This window comes from Urocampus carinirostris, chromosome 11 (assembly GCF_059441175.1).
Source record: "Urocampus carinirostris isolate Australia breed hairy pipefish chromosome 11, RoL_Ucar_1.0, whole genome shotgun sequence".
NCBI classification, from domain to species: domain Eukaryota; kingdom Metazoa; phylum Chordata; class Actinopteri; order Syngnathiformes; family Syngnathidae; genus Urocampus; species Urocampus carinirostris.
Window position 1 is genome coordinate 37235557 of NC_142359.1, and position 19848 is coordinate 37255404.

The 19848-nt window shown below is 40.4% G+C and overlaps 1 protein-coding gene across 1 annotated transcript; it reads right to left on the bottom strand.

Annotated features, from left to right (window-relative positions):
* Nucleotides 1-7903: 7903 nt before the first annotated feature.
* Nucleotides 7904-15477, bottom strand: fgf23 (fibroblast growth factor 23). Its single transcript, XM_088347483.1, has 3 exons — nucleotides 14654-15477; nucleotides 13476-13579; nucleotides 7904-8572 (listed from the first exon to the last, which is right to left on the bottom strand). The coding sequence occupies exons 1-3, from the start codon at nucleotides 14886-14888 to the stop codon at nucleotides 8165-8167; spliced, it is 747 nt and encodes a 248-aa protein (XP_088203609.1). The 5' UTR covers nucleotides 14889-15477; the 3' UTR covers nucleotides 7904-8164.
* Between the last annotated feature and the right edge of the window lie 4371 nt (nucleotides 15478-19848).

Here is a 19848-nt window from a genome sequence, read left to right on the forward strand (position 1 = left end):
CTCTTGGTTGTGCAGCGTTTCCGGCCCCTTTTTATCCTTCCAACAGACTTTTTGTGGATATGCTTTGAAACTGCACTCTGTGAACAGCCTGCTCTTTGAGAAATTTCTTTTTGTGTCTTACCCTCCTGATGGAGGGTATAAATGATGGTCCTCTGGACAGCAGTCAGATCAGCAGTGATTTAGTTTACTGAACCAAGCTGAGTGTTTTTAAGGCTCAGGAAACCCTCGCAAGGTGTTTCGAGTTAATTAGATGATTCAGGTGATTAGTTGAATAGCCTACTTGTATACTTTTTCATGATATTCTAATATTTTGAGATAGGATTTTTGAGTTTTCTTAAGCTGTAAGCCAAATTCAGCAATATTAAAATAATAAAAGGCTTGAAATAGTTCAGTTGATGTGTAATGAATCCAGAATGTATGACATTTTTGTTTTTTTAATTGCATTACAGAAAATAAAGAACTTTATCACAATATTCTAATTTTCTGAGACAGTCCAGTATATAATGTACTGCTGAATGCTTAAAGAAAGGTGGCACGGCTATGATTGACTGGTTAGCACGCTTGTTGAATGTATGCTTTTGGTGTGGTTCCTGTTGATTGGTGTAGTGCATTTGTGGTGCCATTGTATAAGGGTAAAGGTGATAAGTATGAATGTAGCAATTCGAGATGTGTCAGTTTGTTGTCTGTGCCAGCTAAGCTGTATGGAAGGGTCTTAATTAAGAGAGTGACAGGAAGAACAGATGAGGTGATGGAGTTGCAGAGTTGTTTCAGGAAAGGAAGATGATGTATGGATAAAGTGTTTGCAGTAAGACAGGTGTGTGAGAAATATTTTGCAAAAGGGAAGTATGTTTGTTTGGCTTTTATGGACTTGGAAAAGGCGTAAGACAAAGTCGATAGAGAGGCGTTGAGCCAGGTGATGGTACTGTATGGAGTGGGTGGAAAGTTGTTGGAAGTATTGAAGAGTTTTTATGTGAACAGCAGAGTAGGGAGTGAGACAAGTGAGTGGTCTCCTGTGTTGACTGGTGTGAGACAGGGGTGTGGCTGTTTATTGTGTACATGGATGGTGTGGTGAGAGAGGTGAATGCAAGAGTATTTGGCCGAGGTGCAGGGATGATGGATCACAATGGTTTGGCAGGTAAGTCAGTTGTTGTTTGCAGATGACACAGCACTTGTGGCTGATTCTGAGGAAAAATTGAGAAGGTTGGTAATGGAGTTTGGAAGAGTGTGATGGGCGTATGTTACGTCTGAATGTTGGGAAGAGTAAGGCGATGTTCAAATGATGGAGTGGGCATTGCATTGGAAATAAGGTTGCATGGACAGGTGCTGGAAGAAGTTGAAGACTTTAGCTACTTGGGTTGTGATGTGGCTGCAGTTGGTGGAATAGAGTGTGAGGTATTGCACAGAGTGAATCAAGAAAGCAAGGTTTTGGGTGCTCTGAGGAGAGTGCTGAGTAACAAGAGTAGGAATATGGATGTTAAGAGAGGACTGTATGAGAGTTTTATTGTGTCGACTGTGTTGTATGGTCTAGAGCACAGGTGTCAAACAGGTGGCCCGCGGGCCAGATCAGGCCCGCTAGGGGATTGAATCCGGCCCGCAAGACAACACTGAGAGAAGCGCAAGAGAAAAACAAGCTGCAGGTTGAAATATGTCAACTTGATGTTGCCAAAGCCAGGTGCCTCTCACAAAGACACTGTACTTGTATTTATTTATCTCTCTCTCTCTTTCTTTTCCACCCCTTTTCTCCCACTCTGTCTCTTTCATTCTCTGTGTCTCTTTTTCTCTTCCTTTGTTGCTCTTTGTCTCTTTCTCTCTCTGTCTTTTAACCTCTTTTGCTCTAACTTTCTTTTTTCCTTTTCTCTCTTCATACCCTTCGCGCTTTCTTTTCTCTTTTCTCTCCTTCTGTCTTTCTATTTCTTTTTGGATTTTTGTTCCTCTCCTATTCTTTTCCCCCTCTCTCACGACTTTTTATCTTTTGCTTCTCATGCTCTCTCCCTCTCTCTTTTTCTTTCTTTGTCCCGCCCTCTCTCCTTTGCCCTCCCTCTTTCTCTTATTTCTTTATCTCTTTTTCTTTCTCTTTAATCTACAAGTCCGGCCCCCGACAGAATGTTTGTTCTATCGTGTGGCCCCTGAGTTAAAATGAGTTTGACACCCCTGGTCTAGAGACTTGGAGCCTGAACGCAGATTTGAGATGGAAATGAGATGTTTTATAGATTAAGTGTTTGAGGGGTATGTTAGGAGTGACGAGATTGGATCGATTAAAACATGAAATTGTGAGAGACAGAACTGGAGTAGTAGTGGAACTGAGCAAGCGTGTGGATGAGAGAGTACTCCGTTAGTTTGGACACATGGAGAGGATGGATAAGGAGAGAAGGTTGAAGAGGATCTACAGAGCACAAGTAAATGTAAAGAGACCAGGAGGAAGGCCGCAATTGAAGTGGATTGTTGGTGTTATTAGTACACTGCAGGAAAGAGGTCTAAACCTAGTGGAATGTAGAGATCTTGTTGGTGATAGGAATGAGTGGAGATGAGTTGTGAAAGGATAGTGGGATGTTTGGACACCTTCTAGGGGATGGGCAGGGCACCTGTATGATGCGGCAGGGGTATACCAGTGAAAGCTGTCGGGCCTCGCTGTTGAACCGAAGAGTGTGTTGTGTCACCCTGAACCGAGTGACATGGCCGCTTTCTTGTGTCACGATTCATCTGGAGCAGGGGTCGGCAACCTATGACACGCGTGCCAGCAGTGGCACGTGAGGGGTTAACCAGTGGCACGCGAGCGCACGCCAAAATAATACAAATAATAATGTTTTTTAAGCGCAATTTTACCTAAAATTTAGGCATTTTCAGTTGCACGCCGTGTTTACGGTAGCACCCCTCCTCCTCTGCTTCGTGTGCGAGTGCGTGTCTGCGCCTCGCTGAAGAGGAAAGATCCATGTTTTAACGCAGCCACAGAAACACCGGCGCGCGATAAGTGAATGAATCATGACGGCTCCTCCAGCAAAAAAATCTCGTTCTTTCCAGCCAGCGTGGACGGATGACAGGGGCCTTGTGCAAAAAAAAAAAAATTACCGTGCTGTTTGTGCATTATGCCTCGAGAGAGTTGTACCTCGCACATCAAGTGTTAAACATCATCACGAGACAAAATATGAAAATGGATTCAAGGATAAGTCTGACAAGGCAGATACATTAAAACACGCTGCGTCCATGTACGGTCAACAAACACAGACTCTGAAAACCTTTGTCAATGCTAAAATCACCGCCACTGGAGCAAGTTATCACATTGCTCACTGCATAGCAAAGCACGGAAAACAATTTAATATCTGCGACCAAATCAGCTGTTATTTCTGTTGCACATATTTTCAAGTAGCCTTCTGCTTTGCTGCTGTTATTTTAAGTTTTGATATTTTCTGCAATAAGATTTCATTGATAAATGATGTGGTAGCTGTCCATATCACTTGTTTTTGATTGTAGTTCATTGTTGCTGAAGAATGTTTGATTCTGGTTAATTCTTGTGGAAAAAGTTGAAGTCATGGATGGCTACAGGCCTTTCCACATGTTGCTCACATACATTTTTTAGTTTATTGATGAACAAGAATAGTGGAAGATAAATTGGCCAGTTATGCGATTTCAATGTATATCCATGTTGTATATCGGGACTGGTGGTAAATTACAGCTCTGTTGGATATAAAAAAATGTTTTTGTGCGAGTCATTGATCGTGCGGCACACTGATTTACAGGAAAATTTGAAAGTGGCACCCCACACCGAAAAGGTTGCTGACCCCTGATCTGGAGGGACAAAAGCATGACCAACTTGGGTGCCAAGGTGCCTAACTTGTTTGTGTGTTTGGGTTGGCCATGATCAAATTATTTTGTGTTTTTTAATACTTTTTGCTTTTTTTGTTTTATTTTGTTTTTGTGTATGTGTTTGTCTTGCTGTCGGTCACCCCTCTCGAGGGATATGACCAAGGTAGGTAGATAGTAGATTGATAGATATTACTCTAAGTGAAATTTAAAAACATGTTTTAACCAGCCAGACACTCTGGCTGCTCACCCCTGACATGAGCTATCATACCAATGTTACATTTTATATATTAAAAAAAAATCATAGGTCGAGAAATTTGTATTTATTTTACAAAGTGGAATCCATAACTAGAAGTTGCCACCATGTTTGTTCAGCATCCTCCAGCTTTGCTGTGCTCTTGGCACTGGTTTTAATTTGCATGAGACCATACCATGGGCCATCTAGTGGTCAAATATCACACACTGGGGCTTTAAAAACAGAACAAAGCTACAACGTTTAGTCAACTGGCAGATTTTGCGCATTTAAAGTATTCATTTTGTTATTTTTCTAAGAAAAAGAAAAAGAAACCATGAAAATATAATACAATTTGAAAAACGGGTTGGAAATAATAGTGAAATGTAAAAATGATAAACTAAAATGAGTAACCTGCATTACTTATTATTCTACTGTGTCCACAATAACTTTCTACTGTTAATTTAGCCTTTACAATAATTTAAGCTTTAAATAAATGACACAAAGCTGTTTTCAGAAATTCTTCTTGCGCTATCTAGTGGCGAGTTTATGGAAAGACAAAGCATAAGCATTTCGGCATCTCATAGCAACGGCATGAGTAGTCTCTTTTCCACGACAAGAACTTTTTCTAAAGTTTTGGTTTGTGTCTAAGTACGAATCATTTGGGTTTGTTCTGCCCCAACAATAGACACTGCAAGACGTTCTCAACCATAGCCAAAAGCATACCTGTCAACCTCCACGGCTCCATCCCCTTACAAACTGTCGTATTTTCCCTTACAAAATACAAAATAATCGTACACCATATTTTTTTCCAAACGTGTTTATTTATGTAGCTTAACATGTTATATTGTTCATGTGTTTTGTTATATCATATATATCGTTAATTAACATTTTGTTGTGAGATACCGACATGAATGGGGTTTATTATGAAAAAAGTTCAAATCGTATAATATATTTTCTTATTCAAATAATTAATTCATTTTCTGCATTAAATTATTGTTGGTAATATACTGATTAAACCACAAACCTGTCTTTTTTCATTTTCTTCTTTTATACTTCCTTTTTTCTTAACTTATTTATACAACATAATAATTCGTAATATAATGCATCAAAGCAAGTGAGCTGTTTGAGAGTCGGTTTTCTTTAATGAGTTGAGCCGAAAAAGCGGTTCTCTAAAAAGAGACGGACTTCCTTTCACTACACAACTACTACATGAAATCCAATGTTTTTTTAAGACCACATGTATTTCAAATTTACTCAATCAACCCCGCCTACTGTTTTCAGATCAGAATGACTTACAGCGTTTTAATTCAGGTTTGGCTATTGCGACTTGATAATTGTATCCAAAGAAAATTTAAAACTATGTTGTAATGTAGGCCTACTGTTCTGCTTTCGCTTTGTTCACATGCTATCGGAATGATGCATGATGGAAAATCCCTAGGCGGCAGACGCATGCGCACAGTAACATCAAACCGCTCGCTTTGTTTGCAACAAAAAAAACATACCGAGATAGCGGCTCTTGGGCGAACTCTTTTGACTTGATTGATTTGCCGTTTCGTGATAGTCGGTGGATACCGGATGGAACACATAATTGACAAATTTGCATTTTTCCGTACAGATTTTCTTGTACGTCATACACATCTAAAAATTCATAATAAACGTACTTTGTACGGCAAAAATGTACAGGTTGACAGGTATGCGAAAGTCAAGACCCGGGGTCACGTGATTGTGACCTCATTCTTTTTAATCGCACACTCTACTACCGGGCCTGTTTTCTTTAATAAAACAATGTGGACCGAACTTTGGAAAGCTGGAACACACCACTTCGAATTCCTGGACAAATCAGACTCACATGTGTGTCAACTCTGTCAAAAAAAGGATCATTAGAACACATCCTCAGCTGTTGCTCGAAGACCTTGGGCGATGGCAGGTATCGGTGGCTCCAACACCAGGTCCTGTGTATGTGAATGGATAAAGTGTAAAGTGTATTGTAAAGTGGTTTGGAGGTCCTCAGTGACTAGTTAAAGAGCTATGTAAATTTACCATTTAAAAAGGCCAAGGAAGTTGGGCAATTTTCAGGCACATGCCTGCTCGAGCTCGGGCAGCCACCTGAAAAGTTCAGAATTGTTGTTGCTGCTAAATGTAATTGCACTACTTTTCATTACAAATTTGCTACGATGCACTGTTTTTCATTGCACAATTGTCTGAAAAGCACTGTGTTGTAAATATTTTGCCTGGTATCATTTGACCTTAATTTCTCTTAAAAGTCTATAATGTGTTTACCCTTGCGTGCCATGCCTAAACTCTTTCAATTCAAATCAAATCACACATACTACCCATCCAACATGGCCACCACTGCTCGGGTTTCCCGGCCGTAGATCACGTTTTGTGATCACTTTTTGTACAAGTTTTTTCATTCAAAGATCTCGATGTTGTGTACAATAGCAGTCATGCACAATTGGCATTTACTGTATAGTGCACCAATATCTACATTTAAAAAAATGATCACATACCTGTCAACCTGTACGTTTTTGCCGTACAAAGTACGTTTATTATGCATTTTAAGACGTATACGATGTACGGGAAAATCTGTATGGAAAAACGCAAATTTGTCAATTATGGGTACCATCTGGGGCAGCACGGCACCGCAGTGGTTAGCGCATGTGCGGCACAGTTCATGTCTTGGGAACCTCCTGTGTGGGTTCAAATCCAACTCCAGACTTCCTGTGCGGAGTTTGTATGTTCTCCCCGTGCTTGCGTGGGTTTCCTCCGGGCACTCCGGTTTCCTCCCACATTCCAAAAACATGCATTTCAGGTGGATTGGCCGGTCCAAATTGTCCCTAGGTGTGAATAAGCAAGTGAGTTGTCTGTCCCCGTGTGCGCTGCGATTGGCTAGCAACCAGTTCAGGGTGTCCCCTGCCCGCTGCCCGATGATTGCTGGGATGGGCTCCAGCACCCCCGCGACCCTACTGAGGATAAGCGGTGTAGCTAATGAGATGAGATGTGATGGGTACCACCCGGTATACACCGACTATCACGAAACGGTAAATCAATCAAGTCAAACGAGTTTGCCGCGGAAGCCTCTATCTCGGTATCGTTTTTTTCGTTGCAAACGAAGCGAGCGGTTTTATGTAGTGAAAGGAAGTCCTTCTCTTTAGAGAACCGGCTTTTTCAGCTCAACTCAGTAAAGAGAGCCGGCTCTCAAACGGCTCACTTGCTTTGATGCATTATTTTACGAATTATTATGTTGTATAAAGAAGTTAAGAAAAAAAGGAAGTAAAAAACTAGAAAATGAAAAAAGACAGGTTTGTGGATATCCCTTTAATCAGTATATTACCAACAATAATATAATGCAGAAAATGAATTCATAATTTGTGTATTATTCTATTTAATTATATTTGCATGTATTTTTTCCTCCTACAGTGAACGTCTAAGCTACTTCATTTTTGAACTATTTTTTATAAGAAACTTCATTCATGTCGAGCAACTCAGTGTCTCACAACAAAATGTTAATTAACAATATGTATGATATAACGAAACACATGTACAATACAACATGTTCAACTACATGAATATACACGTTTGAAAAAAATTGTGTAAAATGAATTCATATTTTGTAAGGGGAAATACGACAGTTTGTAAGGGCATGGAGCCGTGGAGGTTGACAGGTATGTGATCAGGCCATGAATGCATCGGAGGAATAATCAAGTCAGCCAAATAAGTTTCCTGTTTATTATACTTTTTTTGGTCCCAATGTGAAAAAAAACAAACGAAAGAGTTACTTTCAGTACAAATATACAAGCGTCTGTATAAATATCTTAACTTAAAACCAGATCAAATATTTAATTAAATAAGCATTTGTATGTTGCGTTAAGAGTCGAACTTGCTGCTCTTAGGCTCGTGAATGAAATAAACAATGTTCGAGTATTTACAGATTGTCTTTTTGTTGTTGCTTTTATTGACACCCACTCGCTCACTCGCTCAGTCACTCAGTCACTCAGTCACTCACTCACTCACTCACTCACTCACTCACTCACTCACTCACTCACTCACTCACTCACTCACTCACTCACTCACTCACTCACTCACTCACTCACTCACTCACTCACTCACTCACTCGCTCGCTCTATCGGGTCATCCCAGGCCAGACGGGTTCGAGGAATGCACGCTCCACGGGTCGTGGGCTGGTGGCGGCTCGTGGTGAAATTCCCGGGACACATTGGCCCCGTCGTCGCCGTGCTCCGGCTCCAGTTCGGCGGCGTCGTCCTCCGGCACAGCCCGGGAGTCTGAAGCTTCGGAGGGGGCCACAGGGTCTCCGGGCTGCCGGGTGCGCCTCTCCCGGTGCAGCAGGAGGCGCTCCAGGGGCACTGTGCTGCTCTTGGGCATGAAGAGTGCAGTAGGTGGCAGGTTGTGGCCGACTGCGAAGACCTGGCGGGAGCCTTCCAAGTTGAGCAGGATGCCGGTGCGGATGGAGAAGAAAACGTCGCGGTTGTTCTCCAGCAGGCGGTGCTCGAACACGCAGTCGTCGCGCAGGCAAACCAGCTGTGCATGCGCGTGAGAAAATAAAAACAGCATTGGCGGCCAGGGTCAATCACCTTTCAAGGACAATTCTTCCAGTAGCATTAAAATAAGAAATCCGGCTTGAATTATGTATTTTGCAGAGCCACCAATATATCGTTGATTTACATATGCGAGATTTTTCGTGCTCATTTATCACGGCATATGATCAGCGTTGTCTTTCTTTCATGATTTTGTTCTGTTACAGCTGGTTAATATTGTTTATTATTCATTTATTGTTTTGAAGGTGCTCGAGCACCCCCAAATTCAACCCAAGCACTCCCAACATTAAAAATATTGTAAAACTCTCTTTTCCTGAAAAAAAGAACCGGATAGGCTTAAATATAATGATACACTCTATCTAAAATATAAAAAAGTGACACAAGTGCACCTGTCCTCTTGGGCGCAATCCGTAGGGGCCAATGACGCTTCATTGGACAATGCTATACAAACTAATGCCACGAGGAAAGAGAAAATGGAGTGGCAAAGCGAAGCCACCCGAGAGCATTGTTGGCGTCATTTTTAAACAGACTTGTTGATAAATTTGGCAACAACTTAGAGCATTTACTAGCACTTCACCCAATATTCAAGCACGTTTTGATTCTTGTAAACACAAAGCTAAAATTCAAGCATTTTCAAGGATTTCAAGCATGCGTAAGATCCCTGCCACACTCTTCATCACATACTTTACAACATATACGCTTCCCCAATATTTTCTATGTTTTTTTTTAATCATTTTAGATTTTGTATACCATGCAACATGTAGGTAAAGAACCAAGGATTATGCTGAAAGAATTGTTTGTTTTTTTAATTTGATAAAATAAACATGTTTTCACAAATAATCTATGTTTTTTTCTACATTGTCTGTCTGGCTGTTAATAAACAGATGCTACGGTGTGTTTGAAGGGCATATTATCGCTTAATCAGGGGAATTGCAATCATTAATAAGGGGATCGATTGGCTGAGGTTGACAGGTATACATCATATTGAATAACTTAATAGTATTCATTAGTTTTATCAAGGAAATCCTTATATTGAATCAGTGCTTCTCAATTATGTTCTGTCATGCCCCCCACCCTAGGAAGAAGAAAACCTCTCGCACCCCACCAAGTGAGAGTGCAACTGCCACTTAGTGTAGTGGAGGTGGAGTTGCACTTTATTATAAGACAGTTAATAAAAAATAAAAATTGCAGAAGGCAAAAGCGCCCCCTTGACAGAGCCTCCTGTCCCCCCAGGGGTCTCGCCTCAATATTTGAGAACCACGTATTATTATTATGAACATATATCAATAAGAAACATGAGTGCTTGAAAAATTTCCGATACACATTGTAAGCTTATTGAATATTATAGTGTGGCTTAAAGGGACAGTGTGTAATTCCTGGCAACTACATGTTGCTGTATTATGTTGTGCAACCTTTCATGAGTGCCAAAGAGCACAAGAAAGAATACAAATTATGTAGGATCAAAGTGACCAAATACAATTTTTCTCCTCATTTTTGGCCAAGCCTCTCGCAAGAATTTTGGTTTTTTCCCAGGTACCTTTAGCAGCAGCAATTATATATGCCTTATTTTTAGTTAAACATGTCATGATTGTTATTATCCTTTTTATTTTATTTATTCATTTTCTCCATACTTCTGAAGCATTTATGGTTCTCAGGAAATTTGTTAATTTTGTCTTGTTGTTAATTTTGTGCCAATTTTGTTTGTAATCATGCACTGTTCAATAAACAATAAAAAAGTGAAAAAACGAATTTTTATTTTGTATTTTGTTTTTGTATTTTCCTTGTAAAATTCAGCACTGTTTTTTGATTCCACAACACTAGTGTTTTTCAACATGGTGGGTCAGGACCCAAAAGAGGGTCCTGTTTTCAGTTGGTCGCAGGCCTTTTGCCTCAGCAAGATAATGCTAAGAAAAGAAAAAAACAACTGAGGTTTATTGAAACTCCTTAACTGTAGATGGCGATAATTCCCTGCAAATGCGAGTTGACACCCCCATTTCACACCTCAGAAAAAGATAAAATAAAAGTTTGTTCACACATGATGAGCATGGCCAAACGCAGATAGAGCTGTGTATAGTATATACTTTATATGGATTCTATTATATTGAAGACAAAGCCACCTAAATGAAGCCCTTTTGGGTTTAATTAAAATAAATGCTGCTAATTGAGGACTAAACTTGATATTATTACTTAGTTGTATGGATTTTGATGGTCATTTTGTTGTGTTTCTTTTAAATGTGAATATATTCTACAATCTCTTAGAGTAGCACAACTCTCTCATTTCAGAAATTTGTGAAGTGGGAACTTGTTCTTGATTTGGGTCATGGCTTGTAATTAGCGTGGAATGGTGTGCCGAGAAATTAGGCGAGTTGAGAACCAATGCACTACACAATACTACGAGATCTTGCGGTAAGATAATACACACTTTCCCTTGAACATTCCATGTTTTATTGGTAATTTGTCATTCCTTTCATTTAAGGTTTGTGATTATTAGATGGCCACCAGAGCAATGTTTTTCAACCAGTAAGCCGGAGCTCACTAGCGTGCCTTGAGACTTTGTCCTGAGTATTGCAGAAACTTACCCAATTATATCTTTGCAAAAGGTTGCCACTGGTCATAATATTTGCTTTTATCCAATGATCACCTGAGTGACATTCATCTGTAGCAGAAAGTATCAGAAGACTTCTTTTTTTTTTTTGAAATACGAATTATCTGCTCATGAGGATAGTACAGTATAATTAAAAAATATTTTGTCTGATATAACTATTTATAATTGCACTGCAAGAAATAACAAAATATACCCAATAAACTAAAGGTCTTGCACTTTTTTTAAATTTTTTTTTAAAATTTAGAACAAAGTAAAGAAAATGGTATTTTGTGGATATTTTGTGCTTATCTTAAGTATTTTCTATTAATTTTCTAGAAAAAAAAATGCAGTAAAACTTAAACAGGTTCAAAATATAGTAAACTAAACCAAAATAAATTAACTCCTGAGCCACAGTGACAACAAATTGTATATTAAAAAAAAACAACAACCCTTTATCACTGAGATAAAAGAGTGGATGTCACTCAACTTCTTGCGCCTTAACTCTGAAAGGACCGAAATGTTAGTTATTGGTCCATCTAAATGCAGTGACTTGTTCTCAAAAACTGCTCTGAACATTGACAAATGTAAGATCACCCGGAGTGACTCAGTTAAAAATTTAGGTGTCATATTTGACCCCGAACTGTCCTTTCAAACACACGTGAAGAATATTACTAGAACAGCCTTCTTCCATCTTCGCAATATTTCTAAAATTCGTCCTATGCTGTCTCCGTCGGATGAGGATATTATAATTCACGCGTTTGTTACTTCCAGTCTCGATTACTGTAATGCACTACTCTCCGGTCTCCCGAAGTCCAAAATCAAAAGCCTTCAGCTGGTACAAATTGCTGCAGCGAGGCTTTTAACTAAGACAAGAAAATTTGATCACATTACCCCGATTTTAGCTAACCTGCATTGGCTCCCTGATGGCTTAAGATGTGATTTTAAGGTTATTTTGGTATTATACAAAATCATACATGGACTTGCTCCCTCATATCTTTCAGATTTATTTTCCCCCTATGTTCCGGTCCGGCCTTTGCTCTGTAAACGCTGGTCTACTAGTGATGCGAAGAGACAAGAAGAGATCCGCAGGTTCGAGAGCGTTCGCCATTCGGGCCCCGGTGCTGTAGAATGCTCTTCCCCCTGAGATTCGATCTGCAACCTCAGTGGAAATGTTCAAATCTACGCTTAAACACACTTCTACTCTATAGCATATGAATAACCTATACTTTATGTTGATCATATGTGTATCATTTGTCCTCATGTAGGTTTTAGATCAGGGGATGGTGTCATAATAGTCTGTAATAATAGTTTGCAATACTCTTTGATCTGTGCAGCCCTTTGAGACTCTTTGTGATTAAGGGCTATACAAATAAACATGACTTGACCTGACATGACTTATTAATTTAGCAACTAAATGATTTAGGTTGAAAAAAGATGGATGGTGTACCACGAGATTCTTTGGGAAATTGACTCCAAAAAGGATGGGAACACTACACTAGAGAACAGCTGATATTGGTATGGTACTGTACCTTAAAGCCCCAATGTACAACATCTGACCACTAGATGGCACTGTGTTGTCTGTCAGAGTGAGGGCCAGTGATACACGACACAGCACAGCGCCAGGATGCCGGACAAACATGGCACCAATCTAAGTGGGCAGTCCATGGTGTCAAAGTACTTTTTGATGAAAACCCACAGAAGAAAAAATAAACACCCAGAAACACCATCCAAGCACACAGAGCAATTTGATGGGTAAGCTATGGGTGGGCAGACCTGTGCGGACAGTGCTCTTCTCTCTGCCCAGCACTGTCTGGGCAGAAGGTAAATACATCAGTATCTTCGTTTGTGGTATTTTAGGACATTTTTACAGAATAACTCTGCTTGCACCTTGTTTTAAAACCATTCATATAAAAAAAGAAATAACAGGAGGAAGACAAGTTTAAAGTGGTATATTTGTTGATATGGGACACAAGCTCAAGCATTATAAGTATTTTATAAATGTTTTCAAATGATGAAATGTCACACAGTGAAATAAAATACACTGAAAATTTTGATTTTGTCTGGAGAGTGGGTTTGCGGTTTTGCTGAAATTTGTCTATTAAATATAAGGTATGGCTCTCTCAAAAAACAAAATCAAAATATTTTGCAATTATGGTTCTTTGGGTAAAAAAGGTTCCCGACTCGACTAGGAGGCACTGAATATTACACATTGTACTTTAAAGAGGCGGGGTTAAGAACAGATGATGATATTTGTTGTTTTTATCTCATCAAAACATCACCCAAGATGAAGAAGGCAACTCACTGAGGTGAAGGGGGTTCCGTTCATATCCAAACAGAGATAGCGGCTACTTTTCACACCCAGGATGGCGACACGCTCCCTGGTGTCCGCCTTTAGCATGATGACGCCTTCATGTGCACAAAAACAAAAAAAACATCAACACCAAAAAGGGGCAAACAGAACAGCATACCACAAACCCGTCAAACTCAGCCTACATTGCTTCCCTAATTAGCAATTGCAATTTCCCATATTAGGCTATAGTAATCCTCATTAAGTAACACAAACACAACGCGGCCCTAGTTTACTCAGAGAAAGGTAGACAATGTAAAATAAATACAAAGAGTATTCGTACAAACAAGTATAAGTTTAGTTTTACCGAGGCAATCGGGATTAGAGCCAAGATAGCAAAAATAAAAACGGTCTGACAAGAAAAAAATTTCAACATTGTTTTATATTTGTCCCTGTGAAATGTTTTTTACACTTGATGTACGCAATTTCAAACGATAAAAAAACTTATAAAATATTGGGAAAATGTATAAGTTGTTATGATGGGTCTATGAGTTGGCTCTTTGAGGTGAATAACGAAAGTAGGCTCCTTATCAATAAGGAGCTAGATCCCTTCGAAACACTCTCCTTCTCTCACTTTTTCCTTTCGTCTCTCTTGCTCTATATCTCTCTTTCTATCTTTCAGTCCTGCTATTTCTCTCTATCTCACTCTCACTCTTTCCCCCTTATCCCCCCCCTCTCTTCCTCTCTCTAACTCTCTCTCTCTCTCTCTCTCTCTCTCTCTCTCTCTCTCTCTCTCTCTCTCTCTCTCTCTCTCTCTCTCTCTCTCTCTCTCTCTCTCTCTCTCTCTCTCTCAGGCGCTCTGACTGGCAATATGAGCTGCATCATCTCTGTGTTTTTTGCTCGGTATAAACATTTTCTTTTTAATGTAAATGAAATTAAGGTTTAAAGTATATTGAACAATGAAGGTTATTATAATATAGTAGCAAAATTCAGTTTCAAAATTGATTAGTTTGGTGCATACTATTTCACTATAATTGGTTATGTATCATTTCAAACAAAAATAATGCGAAGAACCTTTTGAGAGCCGAAAGAGCCTACACTTTAATTCAAAGAGTAATAAGCAATAAGTAATTAGTATCTGAATAAGTAACGAACAATAAGTAATAAGTTGACAGGTACGAGTCCACACTTACTGTACGGATTTCTGCTGTTGCTTCCCCGCACGGTGCCGTCCTGTTTGATCTCCAAGTAGAAGTTGCTAAGCTCGGTGGAGGTCTGCAGGTGCACTAACCGTCGTGGACTACCCCAGTTGGAGGTCATCAGGGGCGAGGAGGGGTTGGGTGCTGCATAGCTGCCATGCAGGAGCGCGAAAGTCAGCATCCAGGTCGCTCCGCTACGTCGGATGCGCTCATGCGTCGTGGACTCCATCCCGGCAAAACGGAGAACGAAAGAGGCCGACTTTTGTGCAGCCGTGTAGGGAGACAGATGCTATTTAAGGGCCCCCGCGCCACCCCTGCATGCCTGCCTGCATCCGTCCACCAACGCAGATCCGCGGCGGAAGGACCACTTCCACCTGGGCGTGTTCACACCCGGTCCCGGGCCACCGCACTTTAAGGGGCTTTTTTGGATTTTTCCTCGGTGAAAAAAAAACGCAACTTTGTTTTTTTCTTTTTCTATTATTTAGGTCCCCGTGCTTTCATTCCGTTTTAACATGGCCACGTTGTTTTGGACACTTTTATGACAGCTTGCAAATGTGTCCCTCCTGGACAAGTCCCCGCAGAGAATTTTGGATGAATGAGGGTGCATGGGCGTTTGCCTGTCCGGTCTACATGTGTTTTGTGGACTTGAAGAAGGCATTCGACCATGTTCCTCGGGAAGCCCTGTGGGGGGTGCTTCGGGAGTATAGGGTACCGCACAGTCTTATCCGGCCTGTGCGGTCCCTGTAAGCCCAGTGCCAGAGTCTGTTCTGCATTGGCGGTAGTAAGTCGGATTCGTTCCCGGTGAGGGTTGGACTCCGCCAGGGCTGCCCTTTGTCACCGATTCTGTTCATAACTTTTATGGACAGAATTTCTAGGCGCAGCCTTGGTGGGGATGGAGTCCAGTTTGGGGGCCTCAGCATTGCGTCACTGCTTTTTGCAGATGATGTGGTGCTGTTGTCTTCCTCAGCTCGTGATCTTCAGCTCTCGCTGGAGGGATTCACAGCCGAGTGTGAAGCGGCCGGGATGAGGATCAGCACCTCTGAGTCGGAGACCATGGAACTCAGTCGGAAAAGCGTGGCATGCCCCGGTTGGGGATGAGATCTTGCCCCAAGCGGAGGAGTTCAAGTATCTTGGGGTTTTGTTCACGAGTGAGGGTAGGATGGAGCAGGAGATTGACAGACGGGTCGGTGCAGCGTCTGCCGTCATTCGGACCCTGTATTGGTCCATCGTGGTGAAGAGGGAGCTGAGCCGAAAGGCAAAGCTGTTGATCTACCGTTCGATCTACGTTCCTACCCTCACCTATGGTCATGAACTTTGGGTTATGACCGAAAGAACACGATGCCGGATACAAGTGGCCGAAATGAGTTTCCTCCACAGGGGGTCAGGGTTTTCCCTTAGAGATAAGGTGAGAAGCTCAGTCATCCGGGAAGGACTCTGTGTAGAGCCACTGCTCCTCCGCATTGAGAGGAGCCAGTTGAGGTGGCTCGGGCATCTGATAAGGATGCCTCCTCGACGCCTCCATCGAGAGGTGTTCCGGGTTTGTCCTACCGGCAGGAGGCCCCGAGGGCGACCTGGGACACGCTGGAGAGACTATGTCTCTCGGCTGGCTCGGGATCCCGTCGGATGAGCTGGAGGATGTGGCTGGGGATAGGGACGTCTGGGTTTCTCCTTTAAGGCTGCTGCCGCCGCGACCCGACCCCGGATAAGCGGAAGATAATGGATGGATGGATGGATGGATGGATGGATGGAGGTAAGTGATGACACAAAATCATACCTGTCAACCTCAGACAATTGATCCCCCTATATTAATGGTTGCAATTCCCCTTATTAAACGACAACAAACCTTACAAACATAATAGAGCACCTGGTTCAGACTATGTAGAACAACAATGACAATTTGTGTCAAGAAGTGCATTTCATCTACCAAAAAAAATGCTGCAGTGTTTCTCAACCAGTGTCCTGGGGCACACTAGTGTGCTGCGGAAAAGTACCCAATTTTATCTTTTCAAAAAGCATGCTATTACTAAGTATATTTGATTTCTTCCAGTTGTCAGCCGTGTAACTGTAAAATTCAGTAGGAGTCAAAGGTTGCTTTTTTCGTTTTTGTATACAATTATGTGCTCATGAGGTAATCCAGGGGAACATATTTTATTTGAAATAGAAATGATAAATTTAAACCAGGGGTGTCAAACTCATTTTAACTCGGGGGCCACACGATAAAACAAACATTCTGTCGGGGGCCGGAGTACCCGATTAAAGAGAAAGAAAAAGAGAGAGAAAGAAATGAGAGAAAGAGGAAGGGAAAAGGAGAGAGGGCGGGACAAAGAAAGACAAGGAGAGAGAGAGAGAGTGTGTGAGAAACAAAAGAGATAAAAAGTCGTGGGAGAGGGGGGAAAAGAAAGGGAGAGGAAGAGAGAAATCCAAAGAAATGGAAAGACAGAAGGAGAGAAAATAGAAAAGAAAGCGCGAAGGGTATGAAGAGAGAAAGAGAAAAAGAAAAAGGAAAGTTAGAGCAAAAGAGGTTAAAAGACACAGAGAAAGAAAGAGCAACAAAGAAAGAGAAAAAGAGAGACACAGAGAGTGAGAGAAAAGGGGTGGAAAAGAGAGAGAGAGAGAAATAAATACAAGTACAGTGTCTTTGTTCGAGGCACCTGGCTTTGGCAACATCAAGTTGACATATTTCAACCTGCAGCTTGTTTTTCTCTTGCGCTTCTCTGAGTGTTGTCTCGCGGGCCGGATTCAATCCCTAAGCGGGCCTGATCTGGCCCGCGGGCCGCCTGTTTGACACCTGTGATTTAAACATTAGATACACAAAAAAATCATTATGATTTCGAACCAGCAAGGAGAACAGGGAGAGACTCCTACATTTAAGGAATTATAACATGCTTTAAAGGCCTTCCACTGAGCCATTCTTTTTATTGAATGTTTAAGTTTGTGCAGAAAATTACAATAATATATAAAATAAGGTAAACCCTTCCACATGATTCTGCTGATCTTTTTTGTCTTAGAATTTTCTTGTATTATTAAAAAAATAAAGAAAAAAATGTAGGTAAAAAATCCGCTCGCTTATATTTTTTGTTCAAGTATTATTTTTGTTGGTCTTTTGTTATGTTTTTTGTTATGTTTCTTAAAAACCAAGAATCCAAAATGATAGATAAATTATACACCAAAACAAATAATAACGAATATTACCTTCTGTGCTAAAATAACTACCAAACATATTTAACTATACTGTCAAATTAAGCAATATGATAATTTAAGTTAAAATAAACAACATCAGAAAATTAGTGTCAGGGATTAATTTCTAAACATTTTTAAGGACGGTGTGCCTTGAAATTTGTTAATGAAAAGAAATGTGCCTTGCCTCAATAAAGGTTTAAAAAAACTGCGATTTTACGTGACAATTTTAGCTATAGACGATATATGGTTTAGATCGTTGGTGTTCATTTTGACCGTCATTTTTTTGTGAAAATTGGTTTCAAAACAAGGAATTATTTTGTAAAAATGTCACCAAACACCGTAACCAAGACACAGACAAAGATGTTTTTACTAGAAGTCGAACGATGGATATCGGTGTCTTTATTATTATCTATATTTTCATTTATTCGACGGGTCGATTAAATATATTTTAAACTGGGTTATTCGGATCAGATGCAGTAGAGCCTCTCTCACCCTCTCTCCCGCGCCTTCTGATTGTATAAGCCAGTGATTTTCAACCACTGTGCCGCTGCACACTAGTGTGCCATTAGAGATCGTCAGGTGTGCCGTGAGAAATTATCCAATGTCACTTTTTAAAATTTGATTAAACATTTATGAATCATTTTCTGCAAATATTATGTCATTGTCAAGTGTCTGCGCTGTAAAAACCGGGGGTATTATAAATTATATTGTAACTGAACATACTGTTCAGTGTTATTTTATAACATTTTTGGTTAGTGGTGCGCCGCAAAAATTTTCCAATGTAAAAAACATGCCCTAGCACAAGAAAAGTTGAAAAACACTGGTATGAGCAACTGGGGGAGAAGCCCCTGAATCAGGAAGGTTAACTTTAGGGTGGATTAAACAGCAGCATCTCTGCTAACTCCAGAGTCCTGACATGCCTGTGAAATCAAGACCGCTGAGGTTTTAAAAAGTCGGTGGTTAAAAAACTTGTGTGTGTGATTAGGAGATAGCGTAGTTCTAAAAGTGTAGTTAACTTGTTTCGGGGAAGCACGTTCAGGTGGAGACTGATATATTTGCTCCTATCATAACATTAATTTGTCAATCAAGCGTGTGTGTGATTGAGAGAAAGCATAAAAAGAACGTAAACATAGAAGGCTGAGTGATTAAGTGTTAAGATTAGTTCTTTAATCTGGCTCTAAAAGAGGAGTGACCACACTTTTTACTTCACCAGCTCAGTTGAAATTTCCATTCTCTTTGTGTCACATGTTTATCTAAGTCATGTTGGATGTATCGACATCTTTATTTATTTATTCGAAACAAAAATTAATGAGTTATTCGGGTATTTATCTACCTCTATATGAGTTTCTGCTTAGCCTAATTTTATTTCTTGCACTGTTAGCTTTTGGTTTAAGTGAAAGATTAATCATGTTAGTTGTGTAGAAATTCCAATTTATTTACTGTCGAAGGTTTCAGAGAGCTATTAAGTCATCGTTATTCAAATTGATAACAAATACTCTTTGTTTCTTTTGGCATTAATAAAATATTTTTACACCTTTTTTTAAGCTTTTATAGCAAATGAATATCGGCTTCAAATGTAGTTTATCGGGCTCCTTTTAATGCTAATAATCAGAATTGAGAATTGAACCTGCAACCTCTTGATCCCAAGAAGGATTCTTTAATTTACTTGTCCAGCCTTGTTTGATTTCTCCGTTACGCATGTACTATGACAGGGGTGGCGAACAAGTTTGACACAAAGAGCCAAAATTTTTAACTGTGATAGTCAAAGAGCCACACCACGCACTGACCTGCCATGACAGACAGACACACACAAACACACACAATTAAAAACATATTATTTCCCATAACACACTCCTGTCCTTACAATACAACAAGTATTGTTCTTGTGTTGATTTCAAGGAAAGTGTCCACCCCCAATACACACACACAAAAAAACATGAACAAGGCAAAGAGCCACAGTATATAAAAAATGTGATGAGGCAAAGAGCCGCATTCTTATTGGCCAAGAG